Source organism: Panthera leo, chromosome D3 (assembly GCF_018350215.1).
Source record: "Panthera leo isolate Ple1 chromosome D3, P.leo_Ple1_pat1.1, whole genome shotgun sequence".
Taxonomy (NCBI): Eukaryota; Metazoa; Chordata; class Mammalia; order Carnivora; family Felidae; genus Panthera; species Panthera leo.
In genome coordinates this window covers 23222374-23239984 of record NC_056690.1, presented here as the reverse complement: position 1 = coordinate 23239984, position 17611 = coordinate 23222374, and the positions used below count along the sequence as shown (strand labels likewise).

General features: G+C 42.4%; 1 protein-coding gene across 5 annotated transcripts in view; it reads left to right on the top strand.

The window, feature by feature from the left end:
- Window positions 1-17611, top strand: part of NF2 (neurofibromin 2) — an 80387-nt gene that overhangs the window by 32807 nt on the left and 29969 nt on the right. For 4 of the 5 annotated variants that reach the window (XM_042909650.1, XM_042909652.1, XM_042909651.1 and 1 more), the window contains 4 exons: window positions 7545-7613; window positions 8461-8543; window positions 10395-10470; window positions 15035-15169. In XM_042909650.1, coding sequence (XP_042765584.1) covers window positions 7545-7613; window positions 8461-8543; window positions 10395-10470; window positions 15035-15169 — 363 coding nt within the window. Of the gene's footprint in view, window positions 1-7544; window positions 7614-8460; window positions 8544-10394; window positions 10471-15034; window positions 15170-15315; window positions 15470-17611 lie in introns of all 5 variants that reach the window. The other variant, XR_006195075.1, reaches the window with a different exon arrangement.

Sequence of the window (17611 nt, the reverse complement as noted above, 5' to 3'; positions counted from 1 at the left end):
GTTTTTATTTTCCTTTATCGTTAGAGGTGTCCATAAAGCCATTTCCCTGTAGTGTTAAGAAAATTAATAAGATACTCTTAACTTCTTAGCCCACTTTTTTGGGGGGTAGTTTAATACAATTTCAGATCAAAGCTGGGAAATGACTGGCCTATCATTTGGGAGGAAAAAAAAGTCTGTTCATGCTGGTCAGACTAACAGAAGTACAAGAATCAATTCAATCATTTGATGCCTCGGCTAATATTTGCTGAGTGTTCACCAGGCCTGAGGAGTGGGTTGTTGACTCTGTCACAGATACAGACACTACAGCGAGTATCTGCCCTTTAGCGATTTGCCCAAGGGCATTCGGACAATCTTGGGTAAAGCTAAGGGCAGAATTCATGGCTTTGGGATTGTGTTTTGTGCCTCCCCTATTCCACTGCCCAGAAAAATGAGTAATTGAAAAAAGCAGAAAATGGGCCTTGATTCAGCTAAAACATATGCTTCCTTTTATGCTTTGATTAAGAATATTAATAACAGGAAAAATGTGTCCTTTCAATCAGTATTGCCCTGACAGTGATGAAGCAGTCATTGTCACTCTCATCAAATGTGAGCACTTCCTGGCCCAGAACCGAGTTCCTTTTTAGCACGCTTTCTCTCCAGCTGAGAGGAGACCCAAGCTCTCAAGGACACTACCTCTCTTTGAAGGGCTTCAGTCTCAAAGGCTACATTTCCTTTACATGGATTTTGGGCCACAAATTCAAAGGCCACCTGTGGAAAAAAATAACTTTTCAGGGAACCAGCAGATGTTTGCTTAAACAGATTTCACTGTAGGAAAGCCCTACTAATTTGGATCCTACTAATTTAGAGATGAAAGTGATTCACAGACAGCATATGTGGTTCATATGGAGGAGGATGTTCTAACTGTTTTTTCCGGTGTAAATTTTCAGGATCTTACAAATAAAGGTAATCTGTGGCTTCAAGTCTGCATTTGAGAAACTAAGGATTATTATCACATGCTTCCAGTTTCTAGGACTGTTGGTTAATATTAAAAAAGATATCTCTGATTACAGTATTAATAGGATCTTACATGCCTGTAATGTTTTACAGTTCTACAAAGTGTTACACACGAATATTTCGTGCAATACTCAGTGTAGTCTTTTCCATGAGCCACAGCTTGAGAGGATTATGCCTGGTTTGCAGATGAGGAATTTAAGGCTCAGAAAGGATTAATAATTTGTCTGAAGTCCTAATACTTTATGTTAATTCTTTTTCAATGGAATTTATAGCCCACTTCTTGATGGACAAGATTTGAAGCAGAGTGGAACTGGAGACTAGAGCCGGGTTGAGAACCCTACCGTCTGGGATGCTTAGCTCAGCACTCCACTCTTGCCCTCCCCTTGTAGCGTGTGAGGGATGTCTCTGGGTAGCACGCACTGCCTTTCACCAAATTCCAGATTCATTTATAGGGTCTAATTTAGTTCAAACTTCTCAGTAAACCACACTGGTTCCCTCCATCATATTCAGTTTGTTTTCATCCTCAACCTTTCTGAAACAGAAAGGAACCTTAGAAGTATGGTGCGGAAAACGAATCAGGCTCATTAACACATGGAATGTAATTATGCACAAATGCATTCATTATGGTATTTCAGCTGTTGGAATGATATAGACAGAGCTAATTCCACAGCATCAAGAAACAATTACCCTCAAAGTATAAATACAAATATTAATCACATGGTTCAGTTAACAAGAACCATATTTCTTGGTTAGAGTTTGAGTTATGTTTGAATCGAAAGTCTGGGTTTTTTTTTTGTTTTGTTTTGTTTTTGTCGTTGTTGTTTTGTTTTGTTTTGTTCAGTCCAGTCACATGACATACCAAACCATCTTGCAATGTTTTAAGCCACCTGTTGGATTCTATACTGACAACTTGGTGTTTGAAATGTGTTCTTATTAAAAATGACTTTGGGAGATCGTGGTATGTAATTTACCAGTCTTGCAGTGCTGGCCTGCAGACTCCTAGTGTTCAGAAAGAGAAATGGATGGTGGGAGAGGAGGCTTACCGTTTCTTGGTACTCTTTGATGTCAGTTAGGGAAAAAGAGTGCCAAAAGGCAATTGAGTTGGGTATATGTACAGTGTAGGTGGAAAGTAGCAAGAGTTGACGCTGGAGGGGTATGTCTGTAGGATGCCAGATCAGAAAGGGTCTTGACTTTATTGTGTGGGTGGTACAGAGCCAGTGAAGGGTTTATATTTTAGATAGATCCTTTGGTGGCTATGTGAAGGCCATATTGGAGTGAGGCAGGCTTGGAAGCAGGGAGACCTGTTAGAAGGCTGTGGTGGTCATCCTGGGGAGAGGCTCTGAGGCTCACACCTGGGGCAGTAGTCAGTTGGATGGGAGGAGACCAACTTGAAAATGTCAAAGAGGCAAAAGGTGAATATAAATGATGTTGTCCTTCACACACCGCCCCCCTTTTGTGGCTTATACTTTTACACATTGATGTTTTTTCCCCACTCAACATTGATTTTGAGATGTATCATGTTGTATGTGTAGATGTAGCTTGTTGGTCCTAATTGCTGTATGGTGGCCATTGATGAGTAAACCTAATTCATTGATCCATCCCCCTTCTAAGGGAGAGGTAGGTTTAGTTTCTCTTTTCCCCCTTCCGTTCGTTATCAATAGTGTTTTACTGAAGATCCTTTTATATGAATCTTCATGTACATGTGTAAAAGTTTCCACCTCTTTTTTTTTTTAAAGTTTCCACCTCTTAAGGTAGATTTCTACAAGCAGAATTGTAGATATATCCCTGAACATAAAGAACTCTTGAGTGTATGAGAAAAAGATAGCAGAAAAATAGATACAAAGGGCATACATACTTTATGGAGGAGAACATGAGAATGGTCAGTAAATAGAAAAAGATGTTCAATCTCAGTAGTAATCAAGAAAACAAAGCAACGCTAACATGCCATTTCAAACCCAGAAGGTTGACAACGATTAGTAAATAGGAGAGAAGTGTTGTCTGAGCTCACATACGGGCAGAAAGGGACTGTGAATTGGAATGACCTCTGTAGAGCAATGGATGTGATAGGAGCCCATCAGGTGAGGGGGTACCCCTTCCCCGAAATTCCCCTTCTAGGTGGCTACCCCAGAGGACCTCCTGTACACCATGCCCTTTTTACTTAAAACTATCAGAACAGATCGTCCCACTTCATTTTTTTTTTAATTAAAAAAAAATTTTTTTGAGAGACAGAGCATGAGCAGGGGAAGGGCAGAGAGAGAGGGAGACACAGAATCTGAAGCAGGCTTCAGGCTCTGAGCTGTCCACACAGAGTCTGATGTGAGGCTCGAATTCACAAGGTGTGAGATCATGACCTGAAGTCAGATGCTTAACCGACTGAGCCACCCAGGCACCCCTCGTCCCACCTGATTTTTTTTTTTTTTTAATTTTTTTTTCAACGTTTTTTATTTATTTTTGGGACAGAGAGAGACAGAGCATGAACGGGGGAGGGGCAGAGAGAGAGGGAGACACAGAATGGGAAACAGGCTCCAGGCTCCGAGCCATCAGCCCAGAGCCCGACGCGGGGCTCGAACTCACGGACCGCGAGATCGTGACCTGGCTGAAGTCGGACGCTTTAACCGACTGCGCCACCCAGGCGCCCCTCGTCCCACCTGATTTTTAATGTTTATTCATTTTTGAGAGACACAGAAAGGCAGAGTGCCAGCAGGGGAGGGGCAGAAAGAGGGAGAAACAGAATCCAAAGCAGCCTTCAGACTCTGAGCTGTCAGCACAGAGTGTGACGTGGGGCTTGAACTCATGAACTGTGAGATCATGACCTGAGCCGAAGTCAGATGCTCAACCGACTGCCACCCACTCACCCCTTCCCGCTTCATTTTTAAACTACTGAACAGTATTTCCTGAAAAGGAGGGACTGTGGATTACTTCAATATGTCTTTATTGGTAGATATGTAGGTTTGTTTTTCTATTATTTAAACGAATGCAGTGAACATCTTTGAATATGCCTCTTTGGGCACATATGAACAATCTTTCACTAGGATAAATACCAAGAAATGGCATAACTGGGCTGAAGGATAAGAATCTTTAAAATTTAAATAATGCCAAGTGAAAGAAGCTGGACACAAAAGCCTGCCTATTGTGTGATTCCACTTATATGAAATGTCCAGAATAGGCAAATCCATAGAGACAGAAAGTAGATTTAGTGGTTGCTAGGGGCTAGAAGGAAGAGGAAATTAGGACTTAACTGCTAATGGGTATGGATTTCTTTTTGGGATGATGGAAATATTCTGGAATTAGATTGTGGTGATGGGTGTACAACATTCTGAATATACTAAAAACCACTGAATTGTATGCTTAAGATGGTGAATTTTAGGTATATAAATCTATCAGAATAAAAAACATTAAATATGTATGGCCAAATTGTCCTCCAAAAGTCTTTTCCTAATTTAACTTTTAAGAACAGTGTGTGAGGGGCATCTGGATGACTCAGTAGGTCGAACATCTGACTTCAGTTCAGGTCACAATCTCATGGTTCTGGAGTTTGAGCCCTGCCTTGGGCTCACTGCTGTCAGCACAGAGCCTGCTTTGGATCCTCTGTCCTCCTCTCTCTCTGCCCCTGCCCCGCTTACATGCACTCTCTCTCAAAAATAAACAAACGTTACAAAATTTTTTAAGAAAAAGAACAGTGTGTGAGAATACCTGTTTTTCTACATCCTCATCAATAGTGGATGCTATCAGTCTTTTAAATTTTTGCTAATCTGACAGAAAAATAGGTGTTTTTTTTTTTTAAGTTTTTGTTTCCTGATTACCATGGGGCTGAGAATCTTTTCATAGATTTATTGGCCATTTGTATTTCTTTCCTCTGTGAATCAAGTGTTTACAGCTTGCCCATTTTTCTACTGTGTTGTTTATCTTTTTCTAATTGATTTATAGGAGCTCCATATATTATGGGTGTTGACCTTTTATCTTTTTTTTTTTTTTTTAATCTATCAGACTTGTCAATCTTTTTATGTTTTGGGTGACTTTTAGAATGGCCTCACCAACTGTTGTTCTGCACATGTCCTACATTTTATTCTGGTATTTTTATGGATTTTCATTTATGGGTTTGAGCCTTTAATCCACCTTGAATATAGTGACCGGTGTTTTGGTAAGGAATCTATTCATTCTGTGTATGTATTGACCAAATCTGTTTTGTGAAATCCTGTTCAGAGCATTTGGTCGAATTTCCCATGTATATAGGCAGAGGCTAGTATTTCATATCCAGAAAGAGCCTCTGTTTAACCTAAGAATTGACTTCAAGAGTCCTCTAAATGGTGAATTCCCTTCTTGTATTTAAATTCAGTTGGTTCATATCAGGGGTGGATCCAGGTTTTGTGGAGCCTGAAGTTTATATAATTTAGGGGCTTCTTTTTAATGCTAGAATACCAAATTTTGAGTACAAAATTAGTTCAGGCCCACACAGGTGCAGAGAGACCTGAACCCAATATTCATTAGTTTCAAAGTAAATCCACTCCTGGTTTTGTTACCAGAATGCATCCGTACATAAAAGGATGAGGAACAGCCATCTCCATCTATGGAGTGGTATGACTTTCCTTTATATTCACTAACTGCCACAACTTAAGGGTTTTCTTCTTCTTTTGTTTTTTGAAGAGACATTTAAGAGCAGGCACACGTATCAAGGTGGCTTTAATGTTGTAGGTGGAGTTAGTCCAGCGGTGAAGTTCTTTAAGCAGGGTCTTTGCTGCCTCTGCATTGCTCAAATGTGTAACATATTTGATCACTGAAGTAGCTGGGAGCTCAGTATGGTAATGTGGGTCGTTAATCTTACAAGCCTTTGGAACCTGAATTTACAACTTTAACTTTGCATATCTGCTTACTTCGGCATTTAGAGTTTGGTCAGCACCATTAAGAGGTCTGCAAATGCGACTAACAGGGCTTGCTTTAGCATCCTACCCCTTCAAAAATCAGAGAGGTGGGGCGCCTGGGTGGCTCATTTGGTTAAGCATCCCACTTAGGCTGAGGTTCTGATCTCGTAGTTCGTGAGTTCAAGCCCCGAGTTGGGCTCTGACAGCACAGAGCCTGGAGCCTGCTTTGGATTCTGTGTCTCCCTCTCTCTCTCTGCCACTCCCCTGCTCACACTCTTGTCTGTCTCTCCTTCAAAAATATATAAACATTAAAAAATTTTGTATGGGTATTATTTAATTTAATCCCCATAAAAGTCCTATAAGACAAATACTGCTATTATCCCTATTTAACAGATGAGAAAACCAAGACACAAAATTCCCAAGGTCACGGCTAATAAGTGGAAGAGCTGGGTTTGAATTTTTAGCTGCTTGCTTCCAGAGCCAGGCTCTTACCTGTGCTCTGCGGCTGCCTCCCGAGAGAGTGCCCTTAAAACTCAGTCCAGTTACTCACTCATCACATCCTCAGGCCTTTAGGAGATCGAGAGAAGCCAGGTTCCTTTAAGTTTTTTTTAAATGAAGACAGGGGTACAAAAACTGGCATATTTTAAATGTTTAATTTGACAAATTAATTCCTTTAAAAACGCTCAAAAAACTCAGTACAATTCTACTATTTGCAAGATAATGATGAGATTCTTAAAAGACATTAATTTATGGTGTTTTTTAAAAATAAAGTTTATTTTATTTTGAGAGAGAGAGAGAGAGAGAGAGAGAGAGAGAGAGAGAGAGTATCCCAAGCAGGCTCCACACTGTCAGTACGGAGCCCATCGTGGGGTTCCAACTCATGAACCACGAGATCATGACCTGAGCTGAAATCAAGAGTCAGATGTTTAACTGAGTGAGCCCCAATTCATGGTGCTTTTTTAGCAGGCATGGGATGAGATACAACTTAAAGTTGCTGATGAACATTGGAAAGAAAGGGATATTCATTCTTAAATCAGAACATAAATTTCCAAGTTATTGTCCCTAAATAAATACATTAAAATGCATTTCTGGCCCCATTAATGACTTGCTCTGCAGCTTTAAGAAAATCAGTTAACCTATTACTCATTTCTTTGTCTGTACAATGGGAATGACAGCCTTGGCATCAGATTTCTCCAAAGCACTTTTCAGAGCCTTGAATGAAAGGTATTGGAACTATTGCCTGCGTTATTCCCAGCTCCCAACCTAGCAATTGTCTCCAATTACCAGCCACTTAGAAGGATTTGTAGGTAAGACTCTTATCACACGTTGTTAATTACAACTTTCACAGTTGTGTTTTGTTGTTTCCTTTCAAAAGCTAATGTTTGGTAGTGACTGCTTTCTTTGGGTTAGAAAACACGGCTACATTTCCATACAAATGTCACATTCTTATTAGCACATTACCCATCCATCCCTCACGGGATTATACAACTCTGTTCATAGATATAATCAGCTTTGTATTTTCATTCAAGGGTAACAAACTAGCAAGGTAGAAATCTTGACTTGGCATCAGAACTGAATTGAAACTGAATTGCTCCCGGAGCTGGGAGGGGATAAGACAGAGTCAGGCTCCATTCAGAAATGGCAGTTGTCTCTAGAATCTCAATCGCTTGCTCTCCTTTCTTCTTCTTCCAGTATGGTGACTATGACCCCTCTGTTCACAAGCGGGGATTTTTGGCCCAAGAAGAATTGCTTCCAAAAAGGGTAAGAAGAAATCAATCCCCTATTTGGGAAGACACAGCAGAGATGTGCTCTGTGATAAAGCCAACTGGGAGGCTTGAAGGAATATTGGAAGTACATGACAAAAACATTTAAATAAATATTTTGTGATCAATCTTGATGAGTAAAGAATGTTGAATCTCTGTTAAGAATATTAAAAAGCCAAGGTTCGTGGAATTCATTTGCGGTTGCCAGGGCTGTAAATGTTTGTTTCCTTCAAGGTGGGTGAGCACCAGCGATTCCCAGGGAGGTGTGTGGAGCAGTGTGTGTTCAGCTCAGGGAGCTGAGCTATTTGCAGCTGGGCAGGGTGGATAGAGATGAATTGGGGTGGACATTGTAGTTTTTAATCCTCAGTGTTGTTCATCTTGTTCATTAGCCACGGAAGCAGGCCCTCCCTCCCTTTTGCTGCTCCCGGTTTTATAGCTCCACTCATTTGTCATGTGTAATAAAGGCCCGATTCTCACCTTTACCTGACTTTCCCTGCTCCTTTGATGGCTTTTGTGCAGGCAGAGGCAGCAGCACACACAGCTTAGCCCTGGCCGACCCAACTGAGCTCCTCCCTCTGGGACGTGCAGCCCAGGAAAGAGGGACGGCAGCTGGGTGAGGGGTGCACCTACGCCTGAGTAATGGTGCACCCTTCTGAGTTGTGACTCAAACTGAATGGTGCTTGTCTGTGCGCACCACCTCTGTGCCATGTGACTGGCTCCCTGTATGTGGCTTTTTAAAAATAGCTTTGCTATTTTGTAAAAATGATGCACAATTATGAAAATGGCATACAATACCAAAACTTTCTTTGTATGTGGGTTTTTTATTTTGCTCTACTTTTTGGTAGGTAATAAATCTGTATCAAATGACTCCAGAAATGTGGGAGGAGAGAATTACAGCCTGGTACGCGGAGCACCGAGGCCGAGCCAGGTGAGGCTGCTTCATTATCGGTTTACATTTCCGTATGGACTTTTTTTTTTTAAGAACTATGAAATTAGGACACGCTCGTTGAACGAAATCCAGTACTGAGGTATATAGAAAAAGGGAGCGCTGGGAGTAGCTGGTCTTCAGTGTTGTGTGTGCTTCTTCTAGTGCATGAATACAGCCTGTCCAGATGTACAGGCCCACTGCACTCATTGGCAATTTAGGTTTCACGTTAAGGATTATAATGTATGGATATTCTGTAGCTTTTGTGTCCATTTCCCTACTGATGACATTTGGAGTGGCTATAGATTTTCACTTTCTGCAATGTACAGCCTAATGTTGTTATATAATTATATGAGCAGTTCTGAGGATACATTCTTTGCAAGAGTTGCTGAGTCCAAGGATATGAGCATTTTGTGTTCTGACAGGTGCCGCTAAATCGCCCTCCGCAAAGGCCGGACATGTTTACCTGCCTACCAGCAGTGTGTGCACGTCTCTCCCCGCCTCGTTTCTCTCCCCACCACTCATTTTTATCCATCTAATTTTTGTAATCTAAAAGAGGAGACATGTATCTTAAGTACTCATTAGCATTTCCCTGATCACTGTAGGAATTGATCATCTTTTCATTAGTCTTTAAAATATTGTCCTCTTCAAATCAACTTCCTAGCGTGCTCTTTTTTTAATACCGTGTATACTGAAAAGTGGGCAAGTCTTAAACGTACCACTCAATGAATTACCACAAAGTGAAAACACTGTGTAATACCAGGTGATGAGATAGCACGTGACCACCCCCCCCATCACTCCCCATCCTTCCTCCCCACAGCTAACCACTCTCCTGACGATGGAGTAGCAGTGCATGTTTTAAATTTTACTTGCATGCAATCGGAGAGTCCCTATTTTTTGTGTCTCACTTCTTTTACCCAGAATCATATGGTGAGAATTGGTTTGTGGTGTGTAATAGCAGTAACAGTTTCATTTTCATTGCTGTGCAGAACTCCACTATGTTATTAAAGCATGAATTCCCCATTGCACTATTGGTGGATGTTGGGTATGTTGGGCTGTCTCTTGGTTTTTCGCTATTACAAATGACATCAAACGATTTTCCAAGGTAATTGTTTGTACCAATTTACATCAGCAGTGTGTGTGTTTCTAGTTGTTCCACGTGCTTGCCAACACTGTGTGTTCTCTCAGGTTGAATTTTTAAAATTCCATTTGAGAGCATTTTGAGATTGGAGAGAGGGAAGAGGCAAGGTCATAGGGAGACCTAGTTAAAATATTTCAATATCGTACCTATTTGGGAGTTTCCTGCAAGTCATTGCTTTAAGATCTTAATCTGACTCCTAGCTTAGAAGTAGGTGACCTTGGTTGGGTTTTACAGCCCCGATAGCTCTTGACCTAATCTCTGACAACACCCACAGAAATAAAATCAGGAAGGTAGCTCTCCGGTAGGTTGCCGAGAGAATTGTTTCAATACCAAAACCTTGTAGGTGAAAAAAGTTCACAACCAGATAAAGCAACAACTTAAATCAAATTTGCATATCCAAATCCATTTGAGGGAAGAAGATAACATACCACATGCTTTTCTTGAATTCCTTGAGACGGGTATCATTATTTATCAAGGGCAAAGCGTGAAATTGAAGCCAAGAGACACTGTAATGAATCTGTTCTCTGGCTTTTATGAGGCCGGGAAATTCTGCTTGACCTCGGTGCGTTTAATAGACTCAGGGCTGGGAAGAGCCTTGCTGGTATCTGCTCTGACTGACATCTTCTGGCAGGTTCCAATGCTCAGGGTGGCGTGTGCCCGCCCTCTGTTTTCTCACTTAGTTCCGGTGACAGTGTCTTTCATTCTCTTCACAGGGATGAAGCTGAAATGGAATATTTGAAGATAGCTCAGGACCTGGAGATGTACGGTGTGAACTACTTTGCAATCCGGGTGTGTTGAATCCTCTTTGACTTCCCTGTGTATAAACAGGCTGAATCAGGGGCAGACTGCTTTCGAAAATGGGTTATTTCCTTATTCCAGGATAGCAGACTCTTTAATGGTTCACTGGAGGAGAAGGGAAGAGGAAGAGGAGAGGGTCTTATAGCCTCATTTTCTATTTCTGGACTTCAATTAGATCCTCCGTAGTTAAGTGTCAGTTGAGCCCCCGGGGGACTTGGGCCTAGTCCTGGGCTCTGCTCAGCAGAAACCTGTTTGAATGCTCTGAGTGTAATGTTTGATTATTTCTGGCTCTGTGAGATCTGGCCCACAGGGAGCACCTGTAAATACTTTCTTCCCCCAAGGCACAAGGAGAGTAAAGCTGCTTTTATAGATTACTGATTTGTTTGGGTGGGACTCTTGTTCTCTCTAGCAGGCTAATTGGTTTTCTCTTCAGACCATTAATAGTCCCACTGCTGTCCCCTGGGAACCCACTGCTTCTGCACCAGAGGCTTTTGTTTTCAGTCCTGGCTGGGTGGGCCTCTTGAGCATCTTTCTCCCAAGGTTCTGCTGCTGGTGCAGCATCTAGGAGCTCCTTCCAAAGGAATTCATGCGATTGGCTCTAGTATTCCATTGCTGGTTCCAAACTACAGATAAGTAGATGTTAAAATAACCATCCATAGTGGTCCACCTTTATTATTATAGTTATGGTGTTTTTTAAATCTGTATTTATTCCTTTTGAGAGAGAGAGTGAGAGAGAGAGCAAGAGCGTGAGCGAACGCAAGCAGGGGAGGGGCAGGCAGACTGGGACAGAGAATCCCGAGACTCGACTCAACAACTCAACGAGGGGCTTGAGGGGCTTGAACTCATGAACCGCAAGATCGTGACCTGAGCTGAAATCAAGAGCCCTTAACTGACTGAGCCACTTAGGCGTCCCTTATTGGAGTTATGGTTTGCTTTCCTTTTCAGGGTTCTTATAAATTTTATATGAAATTTGGGTAAACTGTATTATATTTTAAGTAATTTAGGATATGGGGTGGCCTGGCTGGCTCAGTCAGCAGAGCATGTGGCTCTTGATCTTGGGGTTGTGAGTTTGAGCCCCACATTGGGCATAGAGAGTACTTAAAAATAAAATCTTTAAGTAATTTAGGATAGCTTTCTACCTGATTTGTTTTCTAAATACTGATTTTTAATGGATTTCATTACATAAAATTACACTGGCAAGTTATGTTATTTCGTATAGCAAACAAGTACCTAAAAGATTTTCTATAATCATGCAAAAGGTTATTTTCTTTTTCTTTTTTAAGTTTATTTATTTTGAGAGAGAGAGAGAAACAGAGCACATGAGAGAGAGGGAGAGAGAGAGAATCCCAAACAGGCTCTGTGCTGTCGGTGCAGAGCTCGATGTGGGAATTGAACTCATGAACTGTGAGATCATGACCTGAGCCAAAGTCAAGAGCCTGACACTTAACCAACTGAGCCATGTAGGCACCCTATATATATATGTTTTTTAAGTAAGCTCTATACCCAACATGAAGCTTGAACTCACTATCCTGGGCTCAGGAGTCACATGCTCTCCTGACTGAACTAGCCAGGTGCCCCGAGGTTATTTTCTAAAGTTTTATTAATTTGTATTTGCTAACTGTCTGGTTCCTTTCTTTTTTTAATTTTTAATTTTATTTATTGAGAGAGAGAGAGAGAGAGAGAGAGAGAGAGAGATTGTGTGTGTGCAAGCAACGGGGAGGCGGGGCACAGGGAGGAGAGACAGAACGCCAAGCAGGCTCTGTACCATCAGTACAGAGCCCACTGTGGGGCTTGAACTCATGAGCCATGAGATCATGACCTGAGCCAAGGTCAAGAGTCAGATGCCTAACCCACTGCACTACCCAAGTGCCCCAATTGTCTGGTTTCTTTAAGGTCAGACTAATTTAACACATTTCTGTGGTTTTGGCAACATCTTTCCTCTTGCCCCATATGCCCACCATCTAGATTCTAAAAAAGTAGTGTTTTACAATCCTTAAAAACTAGTTTCTCATTAGGGAATATTTCTTTTTTCTTTCTCTCTTCTCTCTCTCTTTTTTTTTTTTTTGAGAGAGAGAGAGTGTAAGTGAGTGAGGGGCGGAGAGAGAGAGGGGAGAGAGAGAATCCCACCAGCAGCATTGAGAGAAAGGTGAGAGAGAAGCAGGGCTCACCCAGAGTGGGGCTCGAGCTCACCCATTGCAGGACTCAAAGTCATGAACTGTGAGATCATGACCTGAGCCAAAGTCAGATGCTTAATCCACTGAGCCACCCAGGTGCCCGGGAATATTTCTGTAGCAATCAGACCAAAATACACTATTTTGTATGTGTATATGTTTTGTATAATGCAGTAGACAAAGCTAATGGATATTTTAGTATCATTTGTGTCCAAGTTTTTGTAATCTCACCATCAACTAAGGAAGATGTGTGCTTAAAACAATTTAAAAGGGACTGCTTGAGTCGCACCTCTTTGTTTTTTCCCTAGGAATGTTGGCATCATGATAGGAAGCAGAGGGTAGAATCCTTTTTTTTTTTTTTAATTTAATTTAATTTAAAGGAAATAGTCACAGGGGCACCTGTGTGGTTCAGTTGGTTGAGCATCTGGCTTCAGTTCAGGTCATGAGCTCATGGTTCATGAGTTCGAGCCCTGCATCTCTGCTGTCAGCACGGAGCTCGCTTTGGATCCTCTGTCCGCCACCCCCCGCCGCCCCTCCCCTGCTCATGTGTGTGCGCTATCTCTATCTCAAAAATAAACTTAAAAAAAAAGTCACAAATATAATGAAGTATCTCGTTTTCCAGAATGTACTACAGCTCTTAAAAGTACAAAGCCTCACTGTGTTAATGTAGTAGTTTTAATAGCTTTGCAGACGAGGGATCTCTCTCCTGGTTTAGTGACAGCTCCTGACTTTGGGGTGTTAGAAGGAGTAAAAAGATTTATCTTGGAGAGCTCACTTGTCCATCTGACACCTGCTGTTAGATTGGTCCTTCTCATCACAGTCCGAGCACCTTCTCACTCTGCAGATCTGTTTTCCTGCCTTTGAGTCTGGTTCAATTTCCTTCTTGTCAGCAAGGGGTCAGGTGCTTTAGGTCCTTGTGCAGGGAGCTTCCTTCCACCACCACACAAGGGCCAGACCACACAGCACAGGTGGATGGATCTGCAGCCTGAAGATGTAACCCCAGGCCCACTGCTGGGTCAGTGACATGGAGGCCCAGGACGCTTGCCTTTTGTCTGCTCTGCCTGCCAACCAACATATGTACCATCACATTTTCAAACAGCTTTATTGAGGTATAATTTATATATAGTTCACTTTGGAGTATTTTTTTCCAGTGTTCTATTATAAAAATTTTCAGACATATAAGAAAATTGAAAAAATTTTATAACAAATACCCATAGATACCCACTGTCTAGATTCTATAACATTTGACTATATTTGCTTTATCATGTTGAGACTACATTTTAACATAAAATAAAACCATTTGATCCTAGCACTTAGAATTTTCTTTCTGGGAGTACAACTACCTTTTCTTTCTTTAAATTTTTTTTTTAAATGTTTATTTATTTTTGACAGAGAGAGAGCATGAGCAGGGGAGGGGCAGAGAGAGAGGAAGACACAGAATCCCAAGCAGGCTGCAGGCTCTGAGCTGTCAGCACAGAGCCCGACGCGGGGCTCGAACTCACAGACCGTGAGATCATGACCTGAGCCAAAGTCGGATGCTCAACCGACTGAGCCACCCAGGCGCCCCCTACCTTTTCTTTTAATGTTTAATCCTATGGGTTTTTATTCTACCTCTGTGATAACCTAGTTCTAGTAGTTCCCCATTATCCATAGGAGTACTTTTCCAAAAGCCCCCGTGGATGCCTAAAACCATGGATAGTACCAAACCCTATCTATACTATATTTTTTTCTTGTATAGACATACCTATGATAATTTTAACTTATAAATTAGGCTCAAGGTGTAAGAGATTAACAACACTAACAATAAAAAAGAACAGTTATAACAATATACTATAATAAAAGTTATTTGAATGTGTTCTCTCTCAGAACATCTTATTGGACTGTGCTCACCTTTCTGGTGATGATGCGAGAGGCTTAAATGTCTGCATGATGAGATGAAGTGAGGTGGATCACGTAGGTGTTATTATGTAGCGTTAGGCTCCTGTTGACCTGACAGTAGTTCAGAAGGAGGATCATCTGCTTCTAGACTGGGGTAACTGAAACTGTGGAAAGCAAAACCACAGATAAGGGGTGGGTGTGGGGCTACTACTGTATTTAATTGGAGGTAACAGTGCTTAGATTGCTGCTACTTTAGCCATCAAGCCAGTGACAGAAGCCCCCAGTGATCCCTCTGGGGGACACTGAGTCATGAGGATGGTATTTTGCCTCTGCCTGCCCCAATTCAGGAAGCTGGAGCCCCCTGGGTTACACAGCAGCTGTGACTTCTGTTGGGACCTGTTGGAACTCGTCAGATGTAACAGCATGTGCCAGGTTCTTTGGGAAGTTGAATAAAATCTCACACGTCTGCTGGAGCTGACGGTGGCTGATCTTTGTTGACTCCACAGAATAAAAAGGGCACAGAGTTGCTGCTTGGAGTGGATGCTCTGGGGCTTCACATCTATGACCCTGAGAACAGGCTGACCCCCAAGATCTCCTTCCCGTGGAATGAAATCAGAAACATCTCGTACAGCGACAAGGAGGTAGGACAGGCCCCGCATGCAGACATGCCAGCAGCCCAGCTGCCAGCCTGTCCCCATCTCTCCTCTTCCCTGGACTTCTCCTTGCTATCAGTAAAATCCTTTACTCCCCAGGCTTTGTGTTTTTGGTTGTTGTTTCCTGTTTACAGAGCAGTATTGGCATCCTATTTTCAAGTAGCATCACTAAACCCCCCCTGCTGACCAACAAGAGGCTGGGAAGCTCAACTTGTCAAGACTAAACCCCAAAGAACAGTAAACCAACCAGAAAGTAACCTTGTGTTATTACTTGCCTTTCCATTTCTGGTGAGAAATTCTGTTTGTGTTTTTCAGTGTGGTATACATTAAACCCTCTCTCAGTGTCTAGTGCTTGATACGTAGGGTGGGGATATCTATCTAAGTATTTATCCCCACATGTATATATACGTATGTGTACCTCTTTCTGTCTCTCTGTGAGGATATAAATAAGAATATCAGGCTAACTGCTTATGAGAATTCAAAAGTAATTAAGTTTGAATAACTTGGCTGAGCACTTAAGTTAGAAGTCAGATGTTCCTATACCGGATGGTGATCTTTCCCAAACACTGTAATCTTAGGTTTGTTCATTCACTCGTTTGTTCTCTGTTAATTTTAAAGGCATTATCAAGCATCTGCTTTGTGTTAGTTTTCGTAGGGGAAACAAAGATGTAGAAAAGCCAGTCTCGACCTTCAGGGAAGTTACAGTCCAGCAAGGACCGGACTGCTGTGAGACAGGCCTGTAGCGCAAGGGACTGATGACACACGTGATAATGATCCGGTGCTTTTCTGCTTTCATAAGCGCTCTCAGCCCGACTCTGATTTCTCCTCCTAAGAACATGCTGCAAGAGTAGGGGCCGGGTTTGGGGTATCTGTGTCACATCAGGAAGTGAAGATGTGGAGGGATCAGGCGACTTGGTGATTGGTGAAGGGAATAGCAGGGGCTGAGCTCCATGTTCACCAAAGCCATAGCCCTGGGGGCACTTTTCCGATGCAGGGCGCTGAGTAGGAGTCCTGAGAGCACAGGGTACTGGGCAGAGGGCAGTAGGCCTGGATGGTGCTCAGTGACACACAGCTGGGACGCTGAGTGTGGAATGAGGAACAGTGACGGCTCGTGTTGTTGCCTGCAGAGCCCCCACCCTGAGCAGATTTCCTGTTTTCCCTTCCCTTGTAGCAACTTGAGAAAGGGAACACCAGGCTCCTGGTTTCCAATACGTGGTTGAGATCTACTCGGCCATGCTTGATGAGACAGATTGAGCTTCTTAATTCAAAACATTCTGGCTCTGAAATTTTTTGCTCAGAAAAGGAGCATTTAACTATTGCTTTTTTAAAATACTTAAATTGAAAGCCCCACATGACTTAAAGTAGTAGGTATGCTACGGCACGGTAGTTTTTCATCTCTAATTTCATAAAGTCTGTTTACTGCATATCCACACATTTGTGTGCTAAAGGCTCCCAAAACACTCGTTCTTCACAGAACCCAAGGATTAAAGTCTCCCCTAGTATAGCCTGACACAATAAACTCTAATATACCCTCTCCGGGGGCAGGGCACCATCATGTTCCATCATGTCAATAACTTCGTGCAGTAAGAGGACCTCAAGCTGACTTGACATAATAGGAAGTAGTCTTAGTAGTTATGCATGACAGCCGTGCTGTCAAAACAGAAATGTTGGTTTATTTTAAGTGATCCATTGATTCTTTGCGCGCGTCCCGGCAAAGCCTGTGGTTTCCCCACTGTTTGTGGTTTCCCACTGACGGCTCCGGGGTTTGACTTCAAAGCCAAAAATAAGCTCAAGAAATTCACGAATAGCAGCCTACACAAGAGCAATAGTGCTTCTAAGTTAGCTTGACCAAAAGCTAACCAAAGGATCGTTTTCTGTCCTCAGTATGCTAACCCCTCCTTCCTTGGACAGTATAATATGCAAAAGAAATACCCAAAAATACATCTTCCCAGATGTATTTATCTGCTTAGCACGGCTTTCTCGGGAATAGATATCCATTTTTTAAGTGCTTCTTTGAAATGGAGGATCTGTCCGGCAGCAATTGCCATTTGTCCTTTATTATTTTTTTTTTTTTTAATTTTTTTTCAACGTTTTTTATTCATTTTGGGGACAGAGAGAGACAGAGCATGAATGGGGGAGGGGCAGAGAGAGAGGGAGACACAGAATCGGAAACAGGCTCCAGGCTCCGAGCCATCAGCCCAGAGCCTGACGCGGGGCTCGAACTCACGGACCGCGAGATCGTGACCTGGCTGAAGTCGGACGCTTAACCGACTGCGCCACCCAGGCGCCCCTGCCATTTGTCCTTTATATGCTTCCCTGCCTGTGGTCTGGCCCTGGGATCTCCTACTTAGCTACCACCCTGTCCTTATCACTCCCCTTTGATTTCGAGAGCAGTTTCCCTCTGCTACCACGGTCTCTTCTTCGCACTTT